Raw genomic sequence first — 25,476 nt, 5'->3', positions numbered from 1 at the left:
AATCAAATAAGCAACCATTGGTGAAATAAAGACTTAAAGCAACAGGCATTAAAGGGGTTTATTTGAGGGGTGAATATAACTATTTAAACATGAGAGTCAATAGGAAAATGCTCACTCGCACCAGCCTCACTGCTGCAACATTTTATTACCTGCCCCCCCCCCCCCCCCCCCCCCCCCCCCCAGCTGCTAGAGTTGCCACTTGGGTGCAACAAAATAGGTCAGCAATGTCAGAGCTATCCAGCTGTACAGTCAGATTCCAGCTCAGACAAGGAAAGCAAAGATGTACATGGATCTAAAATAAAAATAAATGCTCAAAATGCAATTTTCATCTTAATTTTCTTCATGTATGCCCATCATTAGAAAAATGCTATAAGAACATGTTTAAAATCTCATGAGGAAGTGGAATACAGAACATTTTAATGGTAATGACTGGTGTCATAAATCCTTGCCCTGTGTTTCTGCAGAATTGTTTTGATTTTTCAGCTTCCTGAAAGAAAGCGTTAAAAGAGTTTCCTGGAAACACTTGGAATCAGAGTCTAAAAAAAGCCCTTCAAACTTTTAAAAACTTGGTTTAGCAGATAACACTTCCATCCCTGCCCAAATGGCAGCTGCCCCCCCAGCAAAAAGCCCCCTTACAAACTTACAGAGTAATTGTTAGTATCTTTAATAACAGACATTAATAAACCATCAATACCAGCTTCTTTAAGCAATAGTGAGAAAACCTTAACTACAAGAACTGCTGTTTTAATATTAATAACGAAAATTAATCTGTGTGAAATATGTATTTTTGATTCTTTCATTTGTAACGGCCTTCCACTCTACTGTGCTATTTGCCACCCTTCCAAAGTCTTCTGCCCCCCTTCCGCCCTGATAGATACTGTTCTAGCTCTGCCACTGGCAATGAGGACTGTGACATTCTCTTCAAAATCTCAGATGAAGGTCTCATCTGGATATCTCCAATAGAACCATGTTCCTCAGAGGTTCTACAACTAGATCAGTACAACTGGTTGAGAACTGAGTACTGATTATCAACCTGTTTTGGTTTCTTGAAGCTGGGATTATCTTCTGCAGCCTCTGTGACTTTGCACAGTTCTGACAATGGATGAATTCTACTGAGTAACATCTCAAATAAAACCAAAATATAACAGAATTAAACTGAATATTAGATTAATGTCTTTTGCTATCTAAAATCTCTCATTAGGGATTAGACATTATCCCTTATTAATCCTGTTTTAGGGATTTAAAAAGCACCAACACAAATGTAACAGAGTACTGGTTCTTCATCAAAAAATAGTAAATCCAGTAGTTCAGTCTTTTTAGACTAACTGTAGAATTACTTTTTTTCCCAAAAAGATAATTACTAGATGTTACAAACAAAAAAACTTGAACAAATTTTCTGCACTGTGGCGCTCTCTGTTGGACATGTACTAGATCACATTCAGTCATCATGGTGGTCTTCACTTCTCTTCAAACTCCATAAAAGCTTGAGTTTGGCAGAGAACCTGTCTGTGTCCCTATCCGGTATGGTTAGGCAGCGGGAGGAGGAGACTTCAGGTGGGTTTTTAGTTCATTTATTTTGTGGCAAACAATGAACCCAGAGGGAAAAAAGTGACGCAGGGAAAATTAAGTCTTGATTTTCTCTGAATTTTAGGATCAAAAGTTGAACATGTGTCTGCAGTGAAATGGCTTACAATGACTCCTCACCCAGTCAACGTGATCACTAGGTTTTTCTTTGTTGGATATGTACATGTATGGACTCTTGTCTCATGTGTTTGTTACATAAATCCTGTTAATGCTGGAGGCGCCTAATATTATTTTAAGGTACATGTATTTTAATATTTCAAGAAACATTTTGGCCCCCACCTCTCCTTCACCCGCACACTGAGCATCAGCGCCCCACAGGGCTGTGTGCTAAGCCCCCTGCTGTACTGCCTCTACACTCATTAACTGCAGTCCAGCCCACAACTATAACATCATCGTCAAGTTTACCGACGACACCACAGTGGTCAAACTCATCCCCAGGGGTGATGAGTCTGCCTATGGAGACGAGGTCCTGAGGCTGACAACCTGGTCCACAGAGAACAACCTCACCCTGAACACCAGCAAAGCCAGAGAGATCATCGTCGACTTCAGGAAGCATGGCACCAACCCAGCACCCCTCCATATTAATGGGGAGCATGTAGACAGGGTCCACACCTTCAGGTTCCTCAGCATCATCATCTCTGCCGACCTCTCCTGGGGGGTATTCCAGAAAGCAGGTTATGCTAGCTCCCACGGTAAGTTTGAGGCTAAAGAAGTGTACAACCACCGCTTTCGGTTCCAAAGACAGTGGTATGTTTCAGGGTATGCTCATAGCAACTCATGCTCTGAACATAACCTGGTCTGGAGCAGGTTTAGTTGAAGATTACTTTGTGTTCAGAGAGGTGAAGCAGCATGACGTGTCCATTTGAAGATGATCTAATGCATGAAGAAGCTCACATAATACTTTTTCCACCATGAGAGGGTGATAAGACCATTTACATTACTTAATTATTTGCTTCAGTTAAGATAAATTATTTCTTTTTAGTTAAGTCATCTTAAAAACAACATGTAGTTATCAGACAGTTATTTTACTTTCATTTAAATCAATTCAATGAAGTAGGTGTAACTTTGGTGCTGCTGTTAGATCGGCAAGGAATTGTGGGATACCATTCCCTTTGCCTGCCTGGACGGATTTGGGTTTCAGTGTGGGTTTTTGACCAAATGTGTTTAGTTTTTACCTGTTTTACTGTGTTTTGCCGAGTTATTTGTCCTGTTATGTTTAATACTTTGTGCACCATGAGTGAGAGGGACGGAGAGGATAATGAGTTTATTTAGCACCCCTGGAAATTTGAAATCAGAGAAAGAATCAGAGGTATGGTATACAGTAATGTGAATGAATCTGTTTTGTTCCAATCATTTTAATGGCATAAAAATGAGAATATCTGCAGACTCAAATTTAGTCTTATGAGAGTTCAAGAATTACAATAAATTAAGATTGAAAAACTTTATTGAATTGGAGTAAAATTACATTTAGTCAGATAAATATGTAAATTTGAGTTGTAAAAAAAGTATTGAGTTGGATAGACGTAAGAAATGAGGTTGAAAAAATTTAAGTCAATTACTTATTACCAATTAAATTAATTTAAGTCGGATAAGTGATATATATGCGTCACGATGAAAATAAGATCGGAAACTCGTCCGTTCTTTTTCTCCAAGCAGAAACTCTTCCTTTTGCTACTACGGCCGTGTTACTTTTTTGATGGGCGTATAATCTTCATACGCCGTCATTCAAATCTCCGACTCCGTCTCACTGAAGAATAGCGCCCCTTTTTTTTCCACGTGTGTCCATGGTGACTCCGGAAATCGGCGATCCATTGAGAATGTCTTCATGTACTTGCTGTGCACGTGCATTAACCCAGGGTTACCAAGTCGAGCGTAATTACGCTAATTCATATCCGGTCTTTTGGAACAGACATACCCAGAGTATGCAAGTTCAGGCGGATTTCAGCCAGAGTTCAGGGTTAAACTCAGGGTAGTTTGAACATGTTTCCTGGAATACCCCCCTGGACAGCCAACACCATTGCCATCATCAAAAAGGCTCAGCAGCATCTGATCTTCCTTAGGGTCCTCAGGAAGAACAACATAAGCACCAACCTGCTGCTGGCCTTTCTACCAGTCATCCATCCAGAGCCTGCTCACATGCAGTTTGGTTTGGCAGCTGCACGGTCGCGGATAAGGAGAGACTGCAGAGAGTGGTAGAGACAGCTCAGAAGATCATTACGTGCCCTTTCCCCACCCTGACTGACATCTACTCCGCACGCTGCCTCACTAGGGCCCAGAACAACATCAAGGACAGTTCACACCCCGGCTCAGACCTGTTCGACATGCTGCCCTATGGGAGGCGCTACAGAGGCATCAGAACCAAAACAAACAGACTCAAAAACAGCTTATTTCCAAAGGCAATAACCATCCTCAATTCTATAATGCACAGATAAAATCTGCAATAGCACATTCACATGTACATGTTTATATATATGTGTATATGTATATATGCTTATCCACACTCATGTCCACTGAAGTGTCAATCCAATGTCAACACTCTACTTCATTGCTACCTCTTGCACATCTGACACTTTTGCACACAAATTTTGGACATTTTATGTACAGTTTAAATTTGTACATACTGATTTATTTCATATATTTAGTTATTTTTGTCATTCTTGCACTGAAATGGTTCAATTTCATTGTACAATGGACAATGACAATCAAAGCAAATCTATCTATCTATCTATCTATCTATCTATCTATCTATCTATCTATCTATCTATCTATCTATCTATCTATCTATCTATCTATCTATCTATCTATCTATCTATCTATCTATCTATCTATCTATCTATCTATCTATCTATCTATCTATCTATCTATCTATCTATCTATCTATCTATCTATCTATCTATCTATCTATCTATTTCATGTTGATATTTGTTATCAGGGTAGAGAAATGCTTAACCTTTATGATCATTACTTTGTGAAAATGTTTAAAATGCAGTTCGTGGTGAGAAGTGATAGGTGGATTCAGCGACCCCGTGTGTGAGAACAGGGAACTGCATGTAACGGAGGTTTTACTGTATTTGTTTGATATGTACAGTTCCTGCTGCAGTCATCAATAAAAAGGGCAGCAATCAGCAGATGTTCGGGTCCAGACTCTCTATTCAGCAGAACAAGAACAAAATGCAGATTTCTTTGGGTCAACCGTTGCGCATCATGAACTACATTTGCAACCAGGCAGATACTCGCCCATTACACAAATCATAAACTTTTTGTTAAGACATTTTTGAAAATTTTTACATAAGAAAGTTTTTTGAGTTACAAAAATCTGTTTTGATTGTAAACTATAACATCTAAATATTTTACTTTTCATAAACGGGCATGTTCAAATACAATGAACATGCCCCTCCCTGACACACACCTGGCAGCCCCTCCACACATCCCCCCCTTTGACTCGCTAAAGCAGAGCCGGAGCGAAGCGTGCTGAACAAGTAGGCAGGAGATGGATATGGTGTTTGGGTCAGGTCCAGGGGCGGACTTACCAAAGGTAGGCAATGACATGGGGCCCCCAACTCTCTAGGCGCCCCACGCTGAACAGTTATTAAAAGTGTCTAAAATGGAGTCTGGAAAAAACTCCCCCCAAATTACCGAGCCAGCATAAGATTGATTATGTAAAAGTGTTTGGTCCTCACCCATCCTTCTACAGAAATGGTATGTTCCAGTCAACAGCAAGACCAGAGACTTGCAAGCTAACTAGCAGAGGCAGCATAGCCAGACTGGATGATTTCCTTTTTTTCGGTTTTTATTCTGACTTTGCGGGCAAAAATTGCTTTAGGTGGATGGGCATGATCTGGGAAGTTCGGGAGTTTTTCGTTCCTGCTTGAAATAAGTTTCCAACAGGGAAGTGCGGTCTGGGGAGATGACAGGTGACAGTATCTGTCATCTTCCTCGACTTCTGTTATAGTACATGTGTCAAACTCAAGGCCCGCCAGGTTTTTTTTATGTGGCCCTCGAGATCATAAATGTTTTTAATTTTTTTTAAATAAAAATTGGTGCGTATTTCTTTATATCTCGAGGGAATTGGCCTTGAAATATTGGATTGGGCAGCTATACATTAGAACTTAAAGACTGTCAATATAACCTAACGTGACAGAATCAATTGTGAAAGAATTTATGCTAGAGTAACAAGCAAACATTTGTTTTCTATGCAGCTGTAATTGTCACTTTAAAACGTTAGAATAAATAAATAATACTGAGTTATTTAACATTAAGAAGTAGTTACATTTATTTTTCATCACATTTAGTTACATGTATAAGTTATATCTGGCCCTTTGAGGACAGCCACTATGCTGATGTGGCCCTCTGTGAAAATGAATTTGAGACCCCTGTGTCATAGGATGAAAAGCTCACTGATTTTTGTCAAGGTTAAAGTGTACCGTGGCTCAACACTGTTCTAAGGAGAAAGTTCCTGGCTTCATTACTGCAGGAAAATTCCTGAAAGCAATACCATGACAGATTTATCCACACCCTAATGTGATTTTTGGAGAATCGACCAGTGATGATTATGAAACCCCTGCAGGTACACGGAGAGAAAAAAAGCACAAAGCGTTCCATAAAAAAACAGAAGTGAAGCTAAAACTTGATTTTGAGGCACAGTTTTCCGTCTGAACTCTCAGATCATCAGGTTCATGTAGAAGTTCATCTTTAGAACTATTCAATCTGAAGCAGACACTACAGCAGCTCCTAAAATTTAAAGCTAAACCTGTCAACATTGATAGAAAATGACATAAATTCATATATATAAAAAAATTCCAAAAAACAAAAAACAGACCCCGACCCCGATACCAACCCTGCCTGTACTTTGACCATCCTGTCTCTCCTCTGATGAACTTATGCCTGTAATCGACTTCTGCCTGCCTGACCCTCATTTAGGTTGTGGACTTTCAGCTGAGCTAATAATCCTGCTCCGTTTGGATCCAGCCGTCTGCCTGTTCTTGTGACATTCTGCACCATAATTCTTTGTGGTACTTTGTGTTTTGTTTTTGAATCAAGACATGTTCATAAATGTGTGTGTGCATGTTTATCAGTCTCAAACAGGAAACAGTGTCAAAATTAGCTGCCTCCCAAGGCTGCTTACTATGCGTATTATGAGAGGCTGTCTGTTTATAAGAGTTGGTGTAGTGACAGACACACAAGCATGAGGGCAAAACATTTTCTTTTTCCTAGGGGGGGCCTTGCTTGCTTTGCTTCAGTTAAGATAAATAATTATTTTGAGTTCAGTCAACATAAAAATAACACATTCTTATCAGACAGTTATTTTAAATTCAAATTAATTCAATTACAGTTTTTCTCCATTGTTTGGCTCATTTCTTGAAACAGAAATTACTGTCATGACGCTCAAGGCGCGAGGATCCGGACGCTAGAACCCAGAAGAAGACAGGTAAGTGATTTTGGCGAAAAAATGATTTATTGTTTCTCCAGGTATGGTAATGTAAATAGTTGGAGGTAGTCTAGGCTTGAAGACAGCTGGTGGCGTGGCTGGAGGGCTTAGTGCTGTTAGAATGAATGAATAGCTTTTATTGTCACATGTACAGCTTTTACACTGACATACGAGAAGTATACCAGTACAACCCGAACAAGGTCAGACATACAACAAATACACACATACAGTTCAGAGTTGACTGAGGCTGCTGCTTTGTTTGATGCGTGCCTTGAGGGGGTGTAGCTTGTAGATGGTCCACGATGGGGCGGGGGGGGGGGGGGGGATTGATGACAAAAAAAGTCGTATCTCTACACTGCGTACAATGTGTAGATACAAGAAAAAACCTACACCGTTTAACGAATAGCACATTATGCAGACAAAACACAAACACAAGGCTCAGGAGGGTAGGGAGGAGTAGGACAGCCGAGGTCAAGCAGGGGGGGTGAGTTGCAGTTATCCATCCTGTGAACAGCTGCTGTAGTCCACTGTAGTGTTAGTGTGGGCCGTGGGACCTTCTGGCTTCACCGAGCAGCAGAATGGCAGGAAGCTGACGTCACTCATGAGGTGATGATGATCCTGAAGCAGAGAGCAAGTATTAATGCAAGCCTGAGAGCAAAACAAGAGCATGAGAGCATAAACTGAAGACCAGGCTTAGTCACCATAAGTGGTAACGAACTGGCGTTGAACTTCTTCTTCTTCTTGTGATTTTATTGGCGGGAGGCACCAACGTGAAGGTGCATTACCGCCACCTACTGTGTTGGATTGTGGGTCAGAGTGATGATTACCTAACCAAATTTAACTAATAAAGCAAGAAAAAAAACACAAAAAAAAACAACCTAAATTCTCCTCAATAACCTAGTTTGATTCCCGCCTTGCACACCCATGAGTCGAAGTGTCCTTGGGCAAGACACTGAATCCCACCTTGCCTCTGGTGGTAGGCGGGTGCCTGTGTTTGGCAGCGGAGCCGCCACCAGTGTCTGAATGTGTGAGTGGATGTGTGTGTGACTGGGTGAATGGGTCTGTGACTGTAAAGCGCTTTGTCCTTGTAGGAAGAAAGGCGCTTTATAATTATACGCCATTTACTCCTAATAATTGCCCTAATTTCCATTCTACCTAATGGAATCTCTATCTCCATACCCCATTTTAATGCCCTTTTTGCCAGGAAATCAGCCATTTCATTTCCTCCACCCCCATATGTGCTGGTACCCACATAAATCTAATGTTTATTTTCAAATTTGCCAACCTGAACAAACTCTCATAAATTCCATATAACATATCTGATCTGCTCTCAGAATAGTAAGACTTCAGAGATATCAAAGCTGACAATGAATCTAAACAAATTATACCTCTCCATTTCTGTTCTGTTCTAACCAGTGTAAACTATATGATATTGCCAACATTTCAACTGCAAAAACTGAAAGATCCTTTGACGTCTTAATTCCAACATATTTGTCCAATGTAGGGATACAGAAAGAAAAACCAGTTCTCATTGTTTTTGGGTCTTTAGATCCATCTGTATATGTATAAAATACCCAGAAAGGAGTAGTCGGACACAAAATCGTCTTGAATATTTGCTTTTCTCGCTAACCTAGCTAATTTCCAAGCAACACTTTGTTTGTCCCATTATCACTTTCCCAACAAGGATCAGTAGCTCTACTAACCATGTCTTCTAGATCTACACAACCCTGTGTTTTCACCCAATAGTTAAGCAACAGCTGTTTAATTCTTAGTTTCAATGGTTGATCATCCATTTCAACCTGTAATGACACAGCAGGAGTTGACCTCATAGCCCCAGTACATATTCTCAAAGCCTGATTTTGGATGACTTCTATCTTATGTAACAGCGTTTTGCATGCTGTATTGTAAACAATAATTCCATAATCTGTGACTGACCTAATCATTGTAATATATATTTGTTTTCGAGCCTGTGTACTAGCTCCCCACCTAGTCCCTTTCAAGCACTGGCGTTGAACTGATAAGTGAGGTCTCCTTTTAAGCAGCATGGTAGATGAGGTGAGTGATGTACATGTTGACATATGGACATTTTTGCAGCTAGCAGGTGTGTTGATAACATTTGAGTGTGTGTGTGGACAGGCCCCGCCCTTTTTGTACTACATTTGAACCTTACCGTAATGATAAACAACCAGTAAACTTGTTGCTGTATGCTGCTTCATTGTCTTATCCCCCCTCCCCTCCTATTATCACCCTCCTAACCCCCCCCCCCCCCCCCCCTCTCTAACACAACCAGAGGCAACAGTGGCTCAGGTGGTTGAGTGGGTCGTCCAATGATCAAAGGGTTAGCGGTTCGATCCCCGCTCCCACCAGCCAAAATGTCGTTGTGTCCTTGGGCAAGACACTTCACCCTCCTTGCCTCCAGTGTGGCTCCACTGGTGTGTGAATGTGCATGAATGCTCCCGGTGATGGTCAGAGGGGCCATAGGTGCGAAATGGCAGCCACGCCTCTGTCAGTCTGCCCCAGGGCAGCTGTGGCTACAACCGTAGCTTACCATCACCAAGTATGAATGAGGAGTGAATGAATAATGGACACAATGTAAGCGCTTTGGGTGTCTTGAAAAGCGCAGATAAATCCAATCCATTATTATTATTATTAACATCCCTCTCTCTTCTTCCCCTCTTTCCTTTTCCGTCCGGTCCAACACCAAAGATTTTCAAACATGATTGAAATTAATAAAGTTTGGCCTCAATTACAAAAGGGGTTTATTCAGACATACCCCTCGTTTGTCTGAAGATTAATAACCCCTCTTGTTAAAGTAAAATATGTCCAACACAAGAGACCCTCAGCTCTCATCTGTCTGCCCAGCTGTTGGACAGGACAAGTTAAAAAAAAAAAAAAAAGATGAGGTGAGTGAACTCAGCTGGTGGCAATCAGGGAGCAGAGCAGGCAGAGCTGGAGGGGGAAGAGTCTGACAGGCACCGTGACAATTACATTCTCAAAACAACATGGACAAACCTCCAAACCACTTGGCAATTGTTCACAACAGAATGGCATTTCTCATTAGTTTCATCAAATCTAAAAAATGTCTTAGTACATGTCTCAATGTCTCAATACATCTTTGCAAGTGATTAAGTACAGGTAGCCTTCATTTAGCTCAATTTCCAAGTGAATAGATCTTGTTGATCTAAACTGATTGTTGATTCTCAGTCTAATGGTTGTTCGCTCCAAAATGAGTAAGCATCATTTCATTGTGTAAGTCATCACATGCACAATAGTCTGTTCAATTGTCAAAATTAGTCAAGAACATAATACCATGAATACGATATATGAATCCCTTGAAACATTTGATACATTATTACAGCAATTGACAGTCAGGTGAAACTTGAACTTGACTAACGAAGGAGGATGTCCCAGGCCAGCGAGGGGGGAATATTACTATGTGTGCTGCCATATCTGAGAATGGTGTGGCCACTCGCTTCCCCAGTCTTGGCCCATACAATACACAGAAGCTCCTTATCTTCTTGGACCGCCTTCATTTTGATTTGATCCCTGAAAATAAGAGAGATCTCTTAGGGCCTCACCTACCCCTATGTTATGGGATAATGTGTCAGACCTCCTTAGTCTGAATTTATGATTATGTTGGTCCCTAGAAGACCAGAGTGGAGGCTCTTGGATGCAGGTAAGGAGGACATTAAGGTGGTTGGTTTGAGCCAGGAGGATGCAGAGAAAAAGACTGGATGGAGGTGAATGGGTTGTCGTGGTGACCCCTACATGGAGCAGCCAAAAGGCATCAAAAGGCTTTAGGGTATGTAAAACTGTCTTTGTAAAAAACATTTTGTAGCGTATTAATATTTGAATATGTATGACACCAGAACATAAAAAGATAAAGGGAGGCAATTTACAGTTACAGTCATAGTAACATCATTGTTACACTATGAAATTGCACAAACTGGATAGAAACACGACAATTTCAAAAAAACTTGCATTTATTGAAAGAAAGTTTTTGCACTTGGAGGAGGTGGTTTTTAGAACGTAACATATTTTGCAAAACTGCAATGGGAACACTTTTTTTTTTCAAATTAAATGGGTCACGTGACCACAGGTAGGCAGTTTGTAGATAGGTTCTGATTTTGCAGACAAAAAAGCATTGAGTGAGTTTGAGCTTGGTTCTGTGGTTTTTATTCCTCATCAAAACACTTTATAACCTTGGATGTGCATTCACTGAAGACAGTACCACACACATCATCGTCCTCGCCATCATGAGCAACTAATAACATATGTGTCCACTAATCTGTTTCTTACGTGCAAGTTATACATCATTGCATTTCCTTGTCATTTATAGTGCGGCTGTGAGGTGAAGCAGCACACGGAGGGCAGCCTCACAGCAGATCTCACAATCCAATAAACTGGGTTGAATTTGTGCCTTTAGTTTACTCTGCATACGCTGGCAATGTAAAGCTTTATTATTTTTCATTCATTGTTGACATTGTCTATGACATGTCCTCACTTTCCATTAATAGTTAATACGTTTCATGTTTGTCTAACAGTGATTTAATGTTCAGGTCTGACTTAAAGCTGCACTGAACAGACATGAAGGGAGAAAAACAGCTGAAGTTTTCTGAGATAAAGAGACAAATCTTGTTTATCAATTTGATTTTTTGATTTGAAATGGTTTATTTCAAGCAATTAAGTAGAAATAATACACAACAGCAATATAATCATCCGTTATACATTCATACAGTAACTAATCAAACTTAGGATAATTAGACATATTAATAAATATTGCTTGAAAGGGAGTGGAAGGAAGCGAATTTATATAATCCCACCCCGTTATACTGTAACCATTTTATTACATGATTTATCAATATCCGGTTCCCAGTTTTTATCAGACAGAATTAAAAATCATAAGATATCGATAAAGCACATGACAAAGATGAATTACTTAAGTATTCCGTCAAAAATAACTATTTTAGAAATCAACATGGCAAATGCAGATCAGTCATCTGAAATATATGCAGCTTATGTTACTTATAAAAGCCATTCATATGAATAAAACATAATCAGTAAAGCAGACAACACTGTTTCAGGAATTTTCATAGCAAAATTTCATCAAGTATCAAAAGTTAAAAACGTGCAAAATTATGCTACATTAGGAAAGATTTTTGAAGCAATTTATCAATTTTTGGAGAAAGTGAAGTAATATCATTAAAAGTCAATCAATTTAACAATTTTCAATAAGTGATTAATCATTTGTTTTACCTTTTTTAATATTTTTTTTGTATTTTTATCTTTTTTATATAATAAAGTATCAATTCAAACTTTAATACAGCACTTTCCATATTTAAAATGTTACATAAAGTGTTTTACAGCAGAACAAAATATAAAAACAAGCACAGGAATATTAAAATAAAGAAGGATTTCAAATACACACAAAAGGAAATCAGCGCAGGTAGGGCTGTAGGTTTTAACTTGGATTAATCCAAAACTCAAAAACTTAAAAATGTTAATGGCGGATGCTGTTTTGATCTGCCGCTCTGATCTCACGCTCTGATCTTCCATCACTCGTGATCAAGTCCCTATAATACCTCAACTCCTCCACCTGGGGCAAGAACACTCCACCCACGCAGAGATGATGAACTACCTTTCTCTAGTCAAGAACCATGGCCTCAGATAGCAACAAAAATAGTGACCAATATTGGAGCTATCCAGCGGTGTTCCCCGTTAATAAACCACTTCAATGAACATGTTTTCTTTTCTACCCAAAGCTCATGATGACATTTTCCTGTGTGGTTTTGTTAGCTACAGGCTGAACTACATTATCTTCTTGACCATCATTTGGTTCCACCATTTTGGTCCGTATTTGTCTTTTGACACTTGACTTCTTCATAAACTTGACATCTCAGTGTTCTTCTCTGTGACAGGATCTGAAACAAAATAGATGGAGCTGTTTTCATCATAACCCATAAAAAACTACTGTCACATTTGGGCCAATCTTGTTCTCCTGTGTAAATGCATGACGAGGAGACCTGCCTTTACATTTCTGCATCTTTGACGGGTCTGGGCTTTCTTCTGACAGCATTTGCCAAAGCATCTTTCCTGTCGTTTTGCTTTTTAATAACAAATGCCTCAGTTGCTCTTTTTATCATTTGGATTTAATGTGATTTACAGGGACTCGTGGATGACTTTTTGAGAATAATCCCATAAATTCATTAGGCGGAAAGGTTTCTTTTCTTCTCTTTACTTTATCCCCTAGGGTCTGTCACTGAAGCTCTTTCTGATGTTCCCAAGATCAGTGTTTTCAGCCTTTTGTGGGCCAAGGTTCACACTTTCGTAGATAAAAATCACAAGGCTAATGACTAATATACAACCATTCTTATCAAAATGTCTTCAATAAGAATCCAATAAACTTAAATAAAACCGTATTTTATGATCTTTCTTATTTCCAACTGAAACCTGGCATGTGTAGATGAATACAGTGCTATGATATGCTGACAATAGAAATATTTTCAGACCATCCATCCATTTATCATCTTCATAACCGACTCAATCCCTTTCAGGATCGTGGGGTTCTGGACCTGAAATTAAATTATTTCCACAGCACACTCGTTTTCCGCTGCAAACTGGTTGAAAAACATTTTAATAGATCATGTGTTGGGCAGAGTTAATTAGTTACCCACATTAACCACAAGGTGGCAGTGATGTTCGGTCAGACTCAAAATAAGTTTCTTCTTATATGGAGTGATAGTTCTGCCACAAGCTTGGGCATCCTAAATCTTATATTTTTCTTATATTCATTGAGACAATAATAAATTGATCATTCTTGTTTTTCTTTTTCCTTTCTTGAATGAATGTGAGTCACAGAGACACGGAAGTTACCACTGAAAGCGGCTTTTGCGTCAGGACGGAGAGCATATGCGTGTTTATGAATGACTTATGACGTGAATAATTTTTTTGTATTAATTATTGCGAGGGAACAAAATAGTATTTCGAGGGAAAGGAATATTATCTCGTGGGAACTAAATATTGTTTCGTTGGAACGGAATATTAATTTGTGGTAACGAGATGTTTTTTTCCCCACGTTTTTTCAAGGGCTCTGTACATATCTGTGTTTATGAATGACTTATGACGTGAATAATTATTTCTTTCGCACAAATTAATTATTTCAAGGGAATGGAATATTATTTCGTGGGAACCAAACATTAATTTGTGGAAACAAGATATTAATTTCTGGGAACGAAATATATGTTTTTCCGATGCAGGACACAGGCTCCATACATATCCGTGTTTATGAATGACTTATGGTGTGAATAATTATTTCGTTTGCACAAATTAATTATTTTGTTCGCACAAATTACTCATTTTGAGGGAACGAAATAGTATTTCGTGGGAACGGAATATTAATTTCTGGGAACAAGATATTCATTTGTGGGAACAAGATATTCATTTATAGGCACGATATATAAATTATTTTTTCCATGTCAGGACACGGGCTCCGTAATATATTAATTAATGTAGCGTTAATATAACGCTAAAAGTCACGCCCAGAGGAGTCAGCAAAATCAAAGATAAGAAAAAAGTGATATGTGACACGCATGCGAAAACATGTGTTCTGCAAACACAAAAGTATTTTTTGAAAGCAAAAAAAAAATTGAAAGCAAAAAGAAAAATTGAAAGCAAAAATAATTTGAAAAGCAAATATTTAATATTTTCATTTGCAATTTACAACTGAAATGCGACAGTCTAATCTGAACAGAACCAGGACTCAGTGCAAAACAAGACCATAACTGACATACACACACGCACACACATCACACACATACGTGCATAGCGTGCAGACCTGCAATGATGCACATTCTTCTGAACCACAATCAAACAGTTGAAGCTCCACCTCACGCCCTCCAATGCTACAGCCTTAGGGCTCCGGAATGACAAACAGTCATCGGTGGCAGATGTCTGGGAACAACTGACATTTGAATTTGTGAATGCCTGATGGTTTATGGAAGGGGTAGATTTGCATATATCTCAGTCTGCAGCTGCCTGTCGGAACATGTAGTTTGTGAATGCAAACCATGACACTGTAGATACAGTTTTTTGATCACTTTCTCAAAGTTGCAGATGACGACCTCAAGTGAGATGAAAGTGATGAGAAGGTTGACCTCTGCAGCAGGAAAAAATTGTTTGTGCTCATTACCAGGAATATCATTTCAGCAGAAAACCCTCACCTGTTTGTAGTCCCGAGGCCATCAGCTTTTTACATACTTTTTACATGACGTTTGACGAAGGTAAATGGGAGGAGCGGAGGTGTCAGGTGTAGAGGTAGGAAGTCAAAGGACAGAAATCTTCAAAAATTCCTGTTCAGAACATCGAGTCCATACATTCGCAGGCTCCTCTGCTCTCATGGCGCTGCACTCCTCAAAGTTTGGTGTCCTTCTTCTCCTGCTGGTGAGTCCTACTTCTCGATTTTTCTCATTTCCTAACTCTTGACCCACTGCACAACCACAGACTGAGTGCTGTTTCAGCAAAAGGATTTTGCTCTATCCTTCAAAACAATTGCAACTGAAGCTCTTCTTTTTTTTGTCCAGAACTCCTGGATTTATACTATAGAAAAAGGAAACTTGTGTTTCCAAACTTTATGATAACATTTAAAGTAAACTGAATAAAAACATTTACAATCAATAACGTGTGTAAGAAAAAATTAACAAGAATAATTATTCTATGGGAGTCCAGTGTAGGAAATGAAGAGGGTTGCTTTAACTGCAAACATACCTGAGTAAAAATAATAAAAACAGAAATTAATCTGTTTTCAAAAATTACTTCACCATCCTTCTCTGAGCAAAACCAAAGAAAGATGAAATTAAATGCTGTCCATCTTCAGTCAAAACAGAAACAAAAATGTCTTTACGAACGTTTTTATTCTTTTATTTCATTTAACATGCATTTTAGAGCAAACAAAGTGTTACTTTACAATAACAATCTATCAATCTATTATTTGTTGAGCACTTATAAAAGCAGAGACAATCAAAGTGATGAATATAAAATCAAATATAAATAAAATAACTAAACAATATGATACAATGAAGAAACAATAAAACCAATTAAACAATAAACAATGAAAGTATTAAAATTAATAAAATATCTGCTTGCTGGAGTTAAAAGAGTAAAAAGCTGAATTGAAAGTGTGTTAAAATCACAGACGGTTCTGGCAGACCTCACTTCATTTCAGAGTTTAGGAACTGCAAATGAAAAAGCTCTGTCTCCCCGAGTCACAAGCCGAGTCCTGGGAACCACTAAAAGCTTTTGATCTTCAGATCTTAGGGCTTGACGTGGACGATAAAGATGTAAAAGATCATAAAGATACTGAGGTGACAGACCCTTCAAACATTTAAAAACCAGAAATAAAATCTTAAAAATGATTCTAAAAGTCACAGGCAGTGAAGAGAATACAGTAAGGGAGGGATGTGCTCACACTGTCTGGTCCCCGTTAAGAGGCAGGCAGCTGAGTTTTGGACCAGCTGGAGACGGCGGAGCAGAGAGTCAGTAGTCCAGTCTGGGGTAGATCAAAGCATGGATCACTTGTTCCAGAGCACAAAAGGAAGATATGGCTTAACTTTGCTGATTAGCCTCAAATGATAAAACCTAGATTCGACCACAGCACTGACCCGTTTGTCGAATTTAAAATGCCTGTCAAGGTTTACACCAAGATTCCTAATAAAAAATTAGCGTTAAAAGTATTCAGGGGACCAACAATACGACAGACACCTGTCAGCGGATCAGTTTTTACAAAAACCGAAAACTGAAAACATGTCAATAAAGACCAAAATAGAAAACCAGCCAGTCAATAACTGAGCTCTTTGACATCAAGAATGTTTATTTATTATTAATTCTTAAACACAGACTTTGTTTGTATGAGGTAATAGAAAAAAATGTCCTGATTTGTTTTGGGTTTCTGAAGTTAAAATTTTAAGTTAGCTTTTCAAAAATGAATTACTTTGTTTGGCCACTTTTGTGGCAAAGGCATTGACAATAAGAATGGACACTTTGTATGCTGTTAGACTCTGATTGGGTGGATTATTGTATTTTTGTGATGGCCATTTTTTTGTATTTTGTCTTCCAGTGTCATATAAACCCATGCGGGCTGGGCACATTAGTGCATGACTTCTTAAATAAATAAAACCATTAAAACTCATCTTTTCACAGAGAAATGTGACAGATGTGTCATGTGGGGGGGGGGGGGGGCTCGAGAGCAGGTAAGGACCTAAATGCAGAGGCGGAGGCACACGATTCAAGGGCAAGGGGGTTTAATAACAAAAAGCGCTGCAGAGCAGGATGACAAAGCAAACAAAAACTCACTGTGGCTTGGCGAGGGACATGGAACAAGGCATGAAGGGACAGGGACGAGGACACATGAAGACGTTACAGACGTTACATGAGACGTTAATGGACCAGCACAAGAGGAAGGCGGAGACACAACTTAAATACAGACAGGGCAGACAAGACACAGGTGAACACGATCAGGGCAGATGGGGACCAAAGGAAGTAAAACTCAAGAACATGACAAGACAGGAAACATTTCAAAATAAAACAGGAAACAGAACTTAACCATGACAGAACAAGACAGAAAGCAAAAACCAAATACAAAAGAACTCAAACCATGACAAGATGAATATAAACAACTTTTCCAGTTCCAGAGCTAAAAGAATCTATCTTAAATCCATAAAATTATTTAACATTTGCTTTTATTGTTTAAATAACAACTTGTTTTTACATTTATTTTCCACATTTTGATTAAACAATAAGGTTAAACAAGGAGATTTACATTTGTATTTAGACTTTTATTTTTATCAAACCCTTTTGAAATCATTTTTAACTCATTTTTATTTGCTAAACTTTAACATTAAGCACTTCTGTTCTTGTGTTTCCATTTTTTTTCATCCCCAGCATTTAATAATCTGTTTCATTCCCCGCCAGCATCAAATTGTTCTTAAAGATTCCTGCATGAACATGATTAGATGCATTTTCAGCCTCATCTGCAGGCCATCGACCCACTTTTTGAATGGGGTTGGCTGACGATGTGCCTGCCAGTGGCAGCAGGCAGGACCCAGCAGGCCACAGAGAAGAAACCCCCTCAGGATGGGGAGAGTACTATGGAGACCAGAATCCAGGAGTGGGGCCCTCTGGGAGAGGCTTTGTGCTAGTGTTCTGCCCGTTTTACACTGCAACTTTTTTGCTAATTAAATGTTGTCCACAACATTCGAACAACGACACACAAATAAAACCATGACAGTACATAAATAACCATATGTTCCCCTGATACATGTTCACACATGTCATACATTATTGGTACTCCAATATAATGGTCTTCATAGAATAACAGTCCATGTTACAGTTCATTTCTCATTTTGTGATGTACAACTATACAACAGTCCATTTTTTCAGTTGTACCCGCTATGAACTAGGCCAGGATACACAACACAGCGTCCAAGTGTGAGTTGTAGTAACCATGGCACGTAGTCGTGTCCATACGGCAGCATGGCTGCAGCATGGCTGCAGCATGGCTGCAGCATGGCTGCAGCATGGCTGCAGCATGGCTGCAGCATGGCTGCTGCATGGCTGCTGCATGGCTGCTGCATGGCTGCTGCATGGCTGCTGCATGGCTGCTGCATGGCTGCTGCATGGCTACTGCTCCACTGCTGGACCGCTGGGATTGGGCCCACTCTGCTTCCCAGATCTTGCGACATAGATTTTCCGCCTATCAGCAAAACGCTGTTTTTGAAGCTTATCCTCATCTGAGCTTGTTGCCTCTTCTCTTTTTTCAATAGTTGGATGCCTTTTCCTAGGCTTTGTCTGTGGTTCTTTTCTCAAAAAGTTTTGTCTTTGTTCTTGCAGAGGTAAGGCATTACATGGCATTAGCATGTTTCTGTGAAGAATTCTGCCTCTTCCTTTGCCACAGTCGGGTTTTACGTCATACACTGGGCTGTTTTCTTCTTTTCGGGACACAACTTAATGTTTTCGTTTTTTTCCAGTATGAACGTGATTTTCCTGGTCCTCTGTGCTCACGACATGTTTCTCACAAGAACCCTGTGCATGAAAGGACTGCACTCTGTCTCTTTTGGTCGTAATATGATTTTCCCCTGCTTGTAGTTCTTTGAATAATTTTTGATGCAATATAATATGCTTTTTGCATTTGTTGTTGCCATTTCCGAGCATATTCTTGTGGTGAGACATGTTCTTCTTCGCCTTTCAATCCAAAGATTAAATCGATTGGTCAAATTGACCAAAATAACAAAAATGTACTCATACCCTCCCCTACTTTTTTCCAGATGCAGGTAATCTATCGATATCATTTTAAATGGTGCATTTGCTGGCATGTGACACATGGGGGCTTTGCTTTGTACCACCGGTTTCTTTATGAATGTTACATTTGCAAACTTGTGTTATGAAAAACTTGATGTCAGTTTGCGTTCTAAGCTAACAAAATTGTTGTCAGGTGAGGTGTAAAACTGTCTCTGCCCAGGTGACCCATTTCAGCGTGAAAGTATTTGCACTTCAACAACCCTTCTTGAGAAATTTACTGTCTTTTCAATTCATGAAGCATAGACTGTTTGACCTTTGTTGTCATATTGCTTTCTCTTTTGTTAGGTTTTTTTCCTAATTTCTTCATTTTCCGTATTTGGCCTATGGCTGAATCATACAGCTGTGCTTGCAATAAGTCTCGCTCAGCAACTGTAATATCTGGATGACTATCTGCAGTTAGTTTCTAGACATGTGGGCTACAAGTGATGGCAGAGATCCAGATCTAAGTTGTGATCTTGTTTTTCAGTGGCACTAAATACTGCAGTTAGCACTATCCTGTCACGCAAAGGTGTGCATGACAGGAAATCAGCGTCGCTGTTGCTTTTAAACTTGAGTGTTATGTTGAAATTAGCTAATTGGGACACTCAGCGATGACGCCTTGCATTCAGTTTTACTCGACTCAAAACATAACATATAGGTCATTATCACTGTACATTGTTACAGAAGGAGTATAAAACAAATAGTCTGTGAACCGGTCAGTAACAGCCCACTTGAGTACCAAAAATTCTAGTTTACCTGAATGCAGACTGTAGTTCTTTTCTCCTGGTGTCAATGTTTGTGAGCCATGTGCAATGACTCTGAGTTTTCCCACCTGTCTCTGGTACAAAACAGCTCCAAGTCCCTCTTCTGAGGCATCTGTGTTGAGGATAAATGTTTCCTCAAACCTTGAGTAAGCCATCACCGGCGGATTTATTAGGACATCTACCAAATGATTCGGGGCACTCTGATGGGTTTCAGTCCAAACTATTTTCTGATGTGGGGGGAGCTGTCCTCCCTTTGCAGAGTGATGAAAAATATGGGGCTTTCGTGGACAAAAGATCATATAAACGTTTTGCATGTCAGGGGAAATCTTGCACATAGCTTCTATGGTACCCCCCAAAAAACTAAAAGTTTACGCAGCTCTTTGATATTGGTGGGGGCTGTTATTTTTACTTCCCTCACTGCTACTTACATAACCTTACCCTATCCTTACACCTCATTTTGAACAGGTCTAATTTGTCTTCTCTAAGTTTAATTCCCGAGGCATTCTAGCGTTGTGGGACCGATCTGACGTTTTCAACATGTTCCAAGAATATTTTACTGTAAAGAAGTGACTATTGCATTTCATGCTCTGCAGTCAGCTGTGCAATGGGGGGGAGCATGGCATTTCTAAAGCGCTGCTGGCTCTGTGGGCAGCGATCAAGAGGCACATGCTACAGGAAAACATTGCTGCCTTAGTGAGCTCGAATCCATTGGTCAGGAACTGCGTAGCTGGCAGCAGGCGCTGTGGGAGGACAGCTGTGTTATGTTAATTTCTCATGTGGAGTTTCTTGAATTATGCTATAGGTCGTTGGATAACGTCCCTGCTCACCAGCACTGGAACAAAACCTCATCTGACCTTGTGGATTGGTTTTTTGGACCATACAAACTCCGGCTAACCTCAACCCAAACCAGAAATGGGATTTCAGAACCATTTGCAACCCATTTTGATTTAGTAGGTCACAGATGGGTCGGCTCTACGTCAAGCAAGTATTGGGATATCCATGCTTCGCTTATCATTGTGACCTGTGGTTCTGTGTCCCACAGAGCTTAAGTCTTTAAGTTATTCATCTTGCACCACACAGCATCTTATTTCCAATTAAATGTGCAACTCTTTGATCTTTAGAAAGAGGGGCCTATGGGGTATTTTGTATTTTTTATTTGGCTGTGCTGGAGTGAGATAGACAGGACTTTTACTTTTGACTGGTTGGTTCATATTTGGGTTGAAGGGTTTTGCTGGTGAACTGGACTTGGGGTTTAGATTTCGGGACTGGGCGTCTCTGTCTGTGGCTCATCCCTTAGCAACAACCTTTGCCCGTTTCCCGGCACTTTCTCTGTTCCCAATCTGCACCCTTTGGGTTTCACTACCACGCTTAAAAAATGTTGGCAATCAATATTGTATCTTTGACCGGCTGCACATTATCTTTTTGGTCGACGAACAAAGTTTGCACGGGCTCTACTGGGGAGAAACTGCTTAAACGCTTGTGTTATTTTATTTTATTTTTGAGAATAGAGGGCTTTCTTTAAACTTTCTTACTTTGATTTTCCGAGCTTTGAGCGATTTGAGCAGAATTTTCAGCTTTACTTGGCTTTATCGAGTTAAATCTGCCCTTGAAAAGGTGTTTGTTTGCAGCTTTTACTTTCTGAACTCTTTCGGTTTCATTGTACTGAGCAATTTGCATATTTTGGAGTAACACTTCATCACTACTGTTTTCATCTGCAGGTACGTCCGCATTTCAGCTCTGATGTTGTCATTGAGCAGATCGGTCATAATGGACTGAAAACATTGACTCTGGACAAGTACTTTGTTGTATATGAGGCCAGACGGTGCACGTTCAGAACCCTTTGGCAGGTTCTCCAACTGGTCGTTCAGCTCCTGAAGCACCGACGTGTCTTCGTCCTCTTCCTCCAACAGTTCTTCTCGCTCACAGAACTTGATGATGAGTTTAACGAGAGTGTGTCGCGTCTTTCCCCTCGCTCATTTAGATCTTGAAAAACCTGCACACCAGGCACAGCTCTTCAACAGTCAGCTGGAACAGTTTTTCCTCAATTCAACAATTTCCTCAATTTACTCAACTTCAGTATCTCCGTCAGATGGTTCTTTCCAAAACAAAACAAACATCTCGGTGGGACCTACAAATTGTTACGACGGTCAATAATTGATGCATGAGGAAGAAAGAAGCGGTTCATTTACAGTGGAGAACTTTAACAAAAAAAGGGGGAATGAGGAAAACACATGTACAGTACATTCACAGCTGCTGGATCTGATCTGCAGGGTTTTATGCTAGCTGCTCCCTCCATGGCTTCTTCCAACGCCGTTTCAACTGCCGGCATAGGCATGCGGCTGGAACACACACAAAAATAACTTTTTTTTTCAAAGTACAACAGTCTTTAATCTCCCACACATCCCATCCCCTGCTCAGAATATTTTTAAACGCCGCAACACCTGTGCAAAAAATGAATCTGTCACCAAATAGTTAGACGTACAAAAACTTTAGAGCAATCGTTACATACCAGACAGCAGTTCAGACACAGGAGTGGTGGCTTGAAGGGGAGAAGCTTTATGTTCTTTCTGGAACTGGAAAGTGTAGTTTCTCCTCTGTGACACACTTTTCTTTAAAATGAAGTTGATGAGAAAATGAAAAACAAACCTCAGGGAGTTTTCCCTCAGCTTCTCACCTGAACTTTGGTTTGGACCCCAAAAAATAAACCGAGGGACTCAGTTCACTTACAGCTAGCTGAGTTCTGAGTTCATTCACTACAGTAAGCGGACGGTTTATGGACCAAAGAGAGGAGAATCAAAGAGAGGAAATGGGGAAAAGGTTTATTTGTTTGAGGGAGAAAAAAAAACTCCCATCATGAATCTGAAAAAGCAGCAGTTGTTAAAAAAATGTAAAACCTCTGCGGGGTAAACATGTCAGGAGCTGCAAGCACATTCAAATCTAAAAGTCAGAGCAGGACTGGCCGCTTGTCTCCCTTTTCCTCCCATCCTGTTCAGAACTTGTTGTAGCCATTTAGCAAACATTTTGACTCAAATTTAAAAGAAAACTGGGCTCATTTATGCAACTGCAGACTGTCAGCTTTAATTTGAGGGTCTTTACATCCAGATCAGGTGAGTGGTGTAGGAATTACAACAGTTTGCACATGTGCCTCCCACTTGTTAAGGAACCAAAAGTAATGGGCCAAATGGCTTTTCAGCTGTTCCATGGCAAGGCGTGTGTGTAAATGAATACAATAAAAATAAGCAAGTTTTTGAAATATAAATGTATTGTTATAAAAAGAAGATAATATAGATAATTTCCCATTTATTTATGGAAGTGCATAAGTACATAATGTGCTAGCAAATGTTCATTCTCATGTCAGTTATTATTTTGTCAATGTTAATTAAATTGTATTTCAGATTTAATCATGTCTAACTATTAGGGGAATGGGACAGAGAGTAAAAGTTTGCTTTGTACTTTTGGTTTTGCAGCAAAGTAATGTGATATTTTTATTTCTGCTCAGTTTTAAACATTTGAAAAAGATTAAATAAATCAAATGATTTGAATATAAAAAGTTCTGGTTACTGGTAAGCAACTGCTCAAAAACACGGGAAACATCTTTTGATTTGATTCCAACATTTGTGAAGCTCACCAGCTTTTTTATTTTGAGCAAAACCAAAAAAACAAAGATCTTTTTAAAGTGAAGATCTGTAATTTCAAAGACGTCAAAGCACTGGAGTGAAGTTCCTCTCTGGTAACTATGTAGATGTTATGTTGTGGAAAATTGGGCAAACAATTCCAAATAATAAATCTTTATTCAATTTTTTTTTCAAAAGAATGTTATCATTTAATATTAACTGAACAAATTAAAATGTACAAGCAAACCTGCTCTTTAGTATTTTACAACCTGAAATTATAATTGTTGTTAACCCTGAGGCAACTGTCATAAAAATGTTTTGATCAGTTTTCACGATAAGTCAGCACTCATTCTGGCCCAAATAGACAGTACGCATGTTATTCACTATGCCCAAAGTCAAATTTCACTGGGTACTAAGAACATGCAAATCTTTTGGGAGTTTTTAAGTAGGGTGGGGCAAAATCTTTGCTCAGATTCGCAGTAAGAAAGAAGAAATGTGAAAACAACATGATGGTTGCAGTGCAGGACTGCTGGGGACAAAATAAAATAATGCATTATGGAAACTGTATAAAAATGTTCATACTTATTATATAAACACATTTTTTATTTTAGGTACATCATGTCTTGAGTAAAGAGATTTCTAGAAAATCGTAGAAAAAGATTTAAAAAAACTTTTTTTTCATTATGTAACAACAATATGAGTCTATAGTTTTCATATACATTTCAAGAACCTTATTCCAACTCATTACTCAACCTTGTGCTGACTTTTCGGGTCTTCTTGATTTGGGTGAACAGGGTAGGATGGTGTGAACAGAAACAGAACCACAGACTCTGACTGCAGCAGGATGTCAATATTTTTTCCTGCTGACTTACCGGCCCTCTTTAATGATTCAGGTGATAGGTGCGGAGGCAAGGCTGAAAAGAACAAAGGCGTTGAAAAGGTCCAAGAGAGATTGGGTCCTCCCCCCAACCAAGCTGTGGGAAAACACAGACTACACCAAGAAGGAGTTCATCGCAAAGGTTGGTTTATTGCCTGCAGCAGACAGTCAGCAAAGCAGAACCTTTAATGAGAGTCTTAAACAATCTGGCGGCGTTCCTGTGTGCCCTGCGGACGACTCAGCTTTCTCAATCTGTCAGCGCTGGCTGTTGTGCCGAGAATTTGGCCCTGAGCTGCAGGTTTCCACAGACTTCAGAACATGTGGTTTTTAATCGACGTGAAGGGACCCAAAGAAAAAAAACTCAGGTTCTGTGTGTAAAGCAGAAAACCTGTTTTGTGAAATTATACAGTGAAAACACCATGATCCTCACTGACATGTAAAACTTTTCAGGATGTGCTGTCACACATTAAGTTCACTGTCAGTTCCTGATCTCTGAATATTTGTCACAGCACACGTATGACACCAACAACCCAAAAACCAAACTCTTTGCTTCCAGATCCGTTCTGATAAAAGCCAGAAAGCAACTGTGGAGTACTACCTCCGTGGACCAGGAGCTGACAAACCGCCCTTCAACCTCTTTGTGGTGAATCACGGCAATGGGTATGTCCAGATCACAGATGTTCTGGACCGCGAGAAGTGCCAAGAGTACAACGTAAGTCGTTGTGATCAGTAAGATCAAAATTTAAACAAACTTACAGAGGACTGTGTGTTGTGAGGCTCCACATGTGGCTGTGTCAGTGTGTGGTAGTGATCCAAAAACAGAAAGTCACTTCCAAACCCTTTTAAGGAAAGGTAAAAATATGAACCGCATTACTCTGA

General features: G+C 39.6%; 1 protein-coding gene across 1 annotated transcript in view; it reads left to right on the top strand.

Annotated features, from left to right (window-relative positions):
- The first annotated feature begins 18,078 nt into the window (after positions 1–18,078).
- Positions 18,079–25,476, top strand: part of LOC101156397 (desmoglein-2.1-like) — a 41,754-nt gene continuing 34,356 nt past the window's right edge. The window contains exons 1-4 of the mRNA XM_078946459.1: positions 18,079–18,197; positions 18,876–18,897; positions 24,614–24,739; positions 25,154–25,309. Of these exons, the coding sequence (XP_078802585.1) occupies positions 18,079–18,197; positions 18,876–18,897; positions 24,614–24,739; positions 25,154–25,309 (423 nt within the window). The remainder of the gene's footprint in view (positions 18,198–18,875; positions 18,898–24,613; positions 24,740–25,153; positions 25,310–25,476) is intronic.

Source organism: Oryzias latipes, chromosome 4, assembly GCF_053564925.1.
Source record: "Oryzias latipes strain Hd-rR chromosome 4, Olatipes_Hd-rR_3.1".
In the NCBI taxonomy this organism is placed as follows: Eukaryota; Metazoa; Chordata; class Actinopteri; order Beloniformes; family Adrianichthyidae; genus Oryzias; species Oryzias latipes.
The sequence above is the reverse complement of the archived record's forward strand: the minus strand, read 5'-3'. Positions and strand labels throughout refer to the sequence as shown.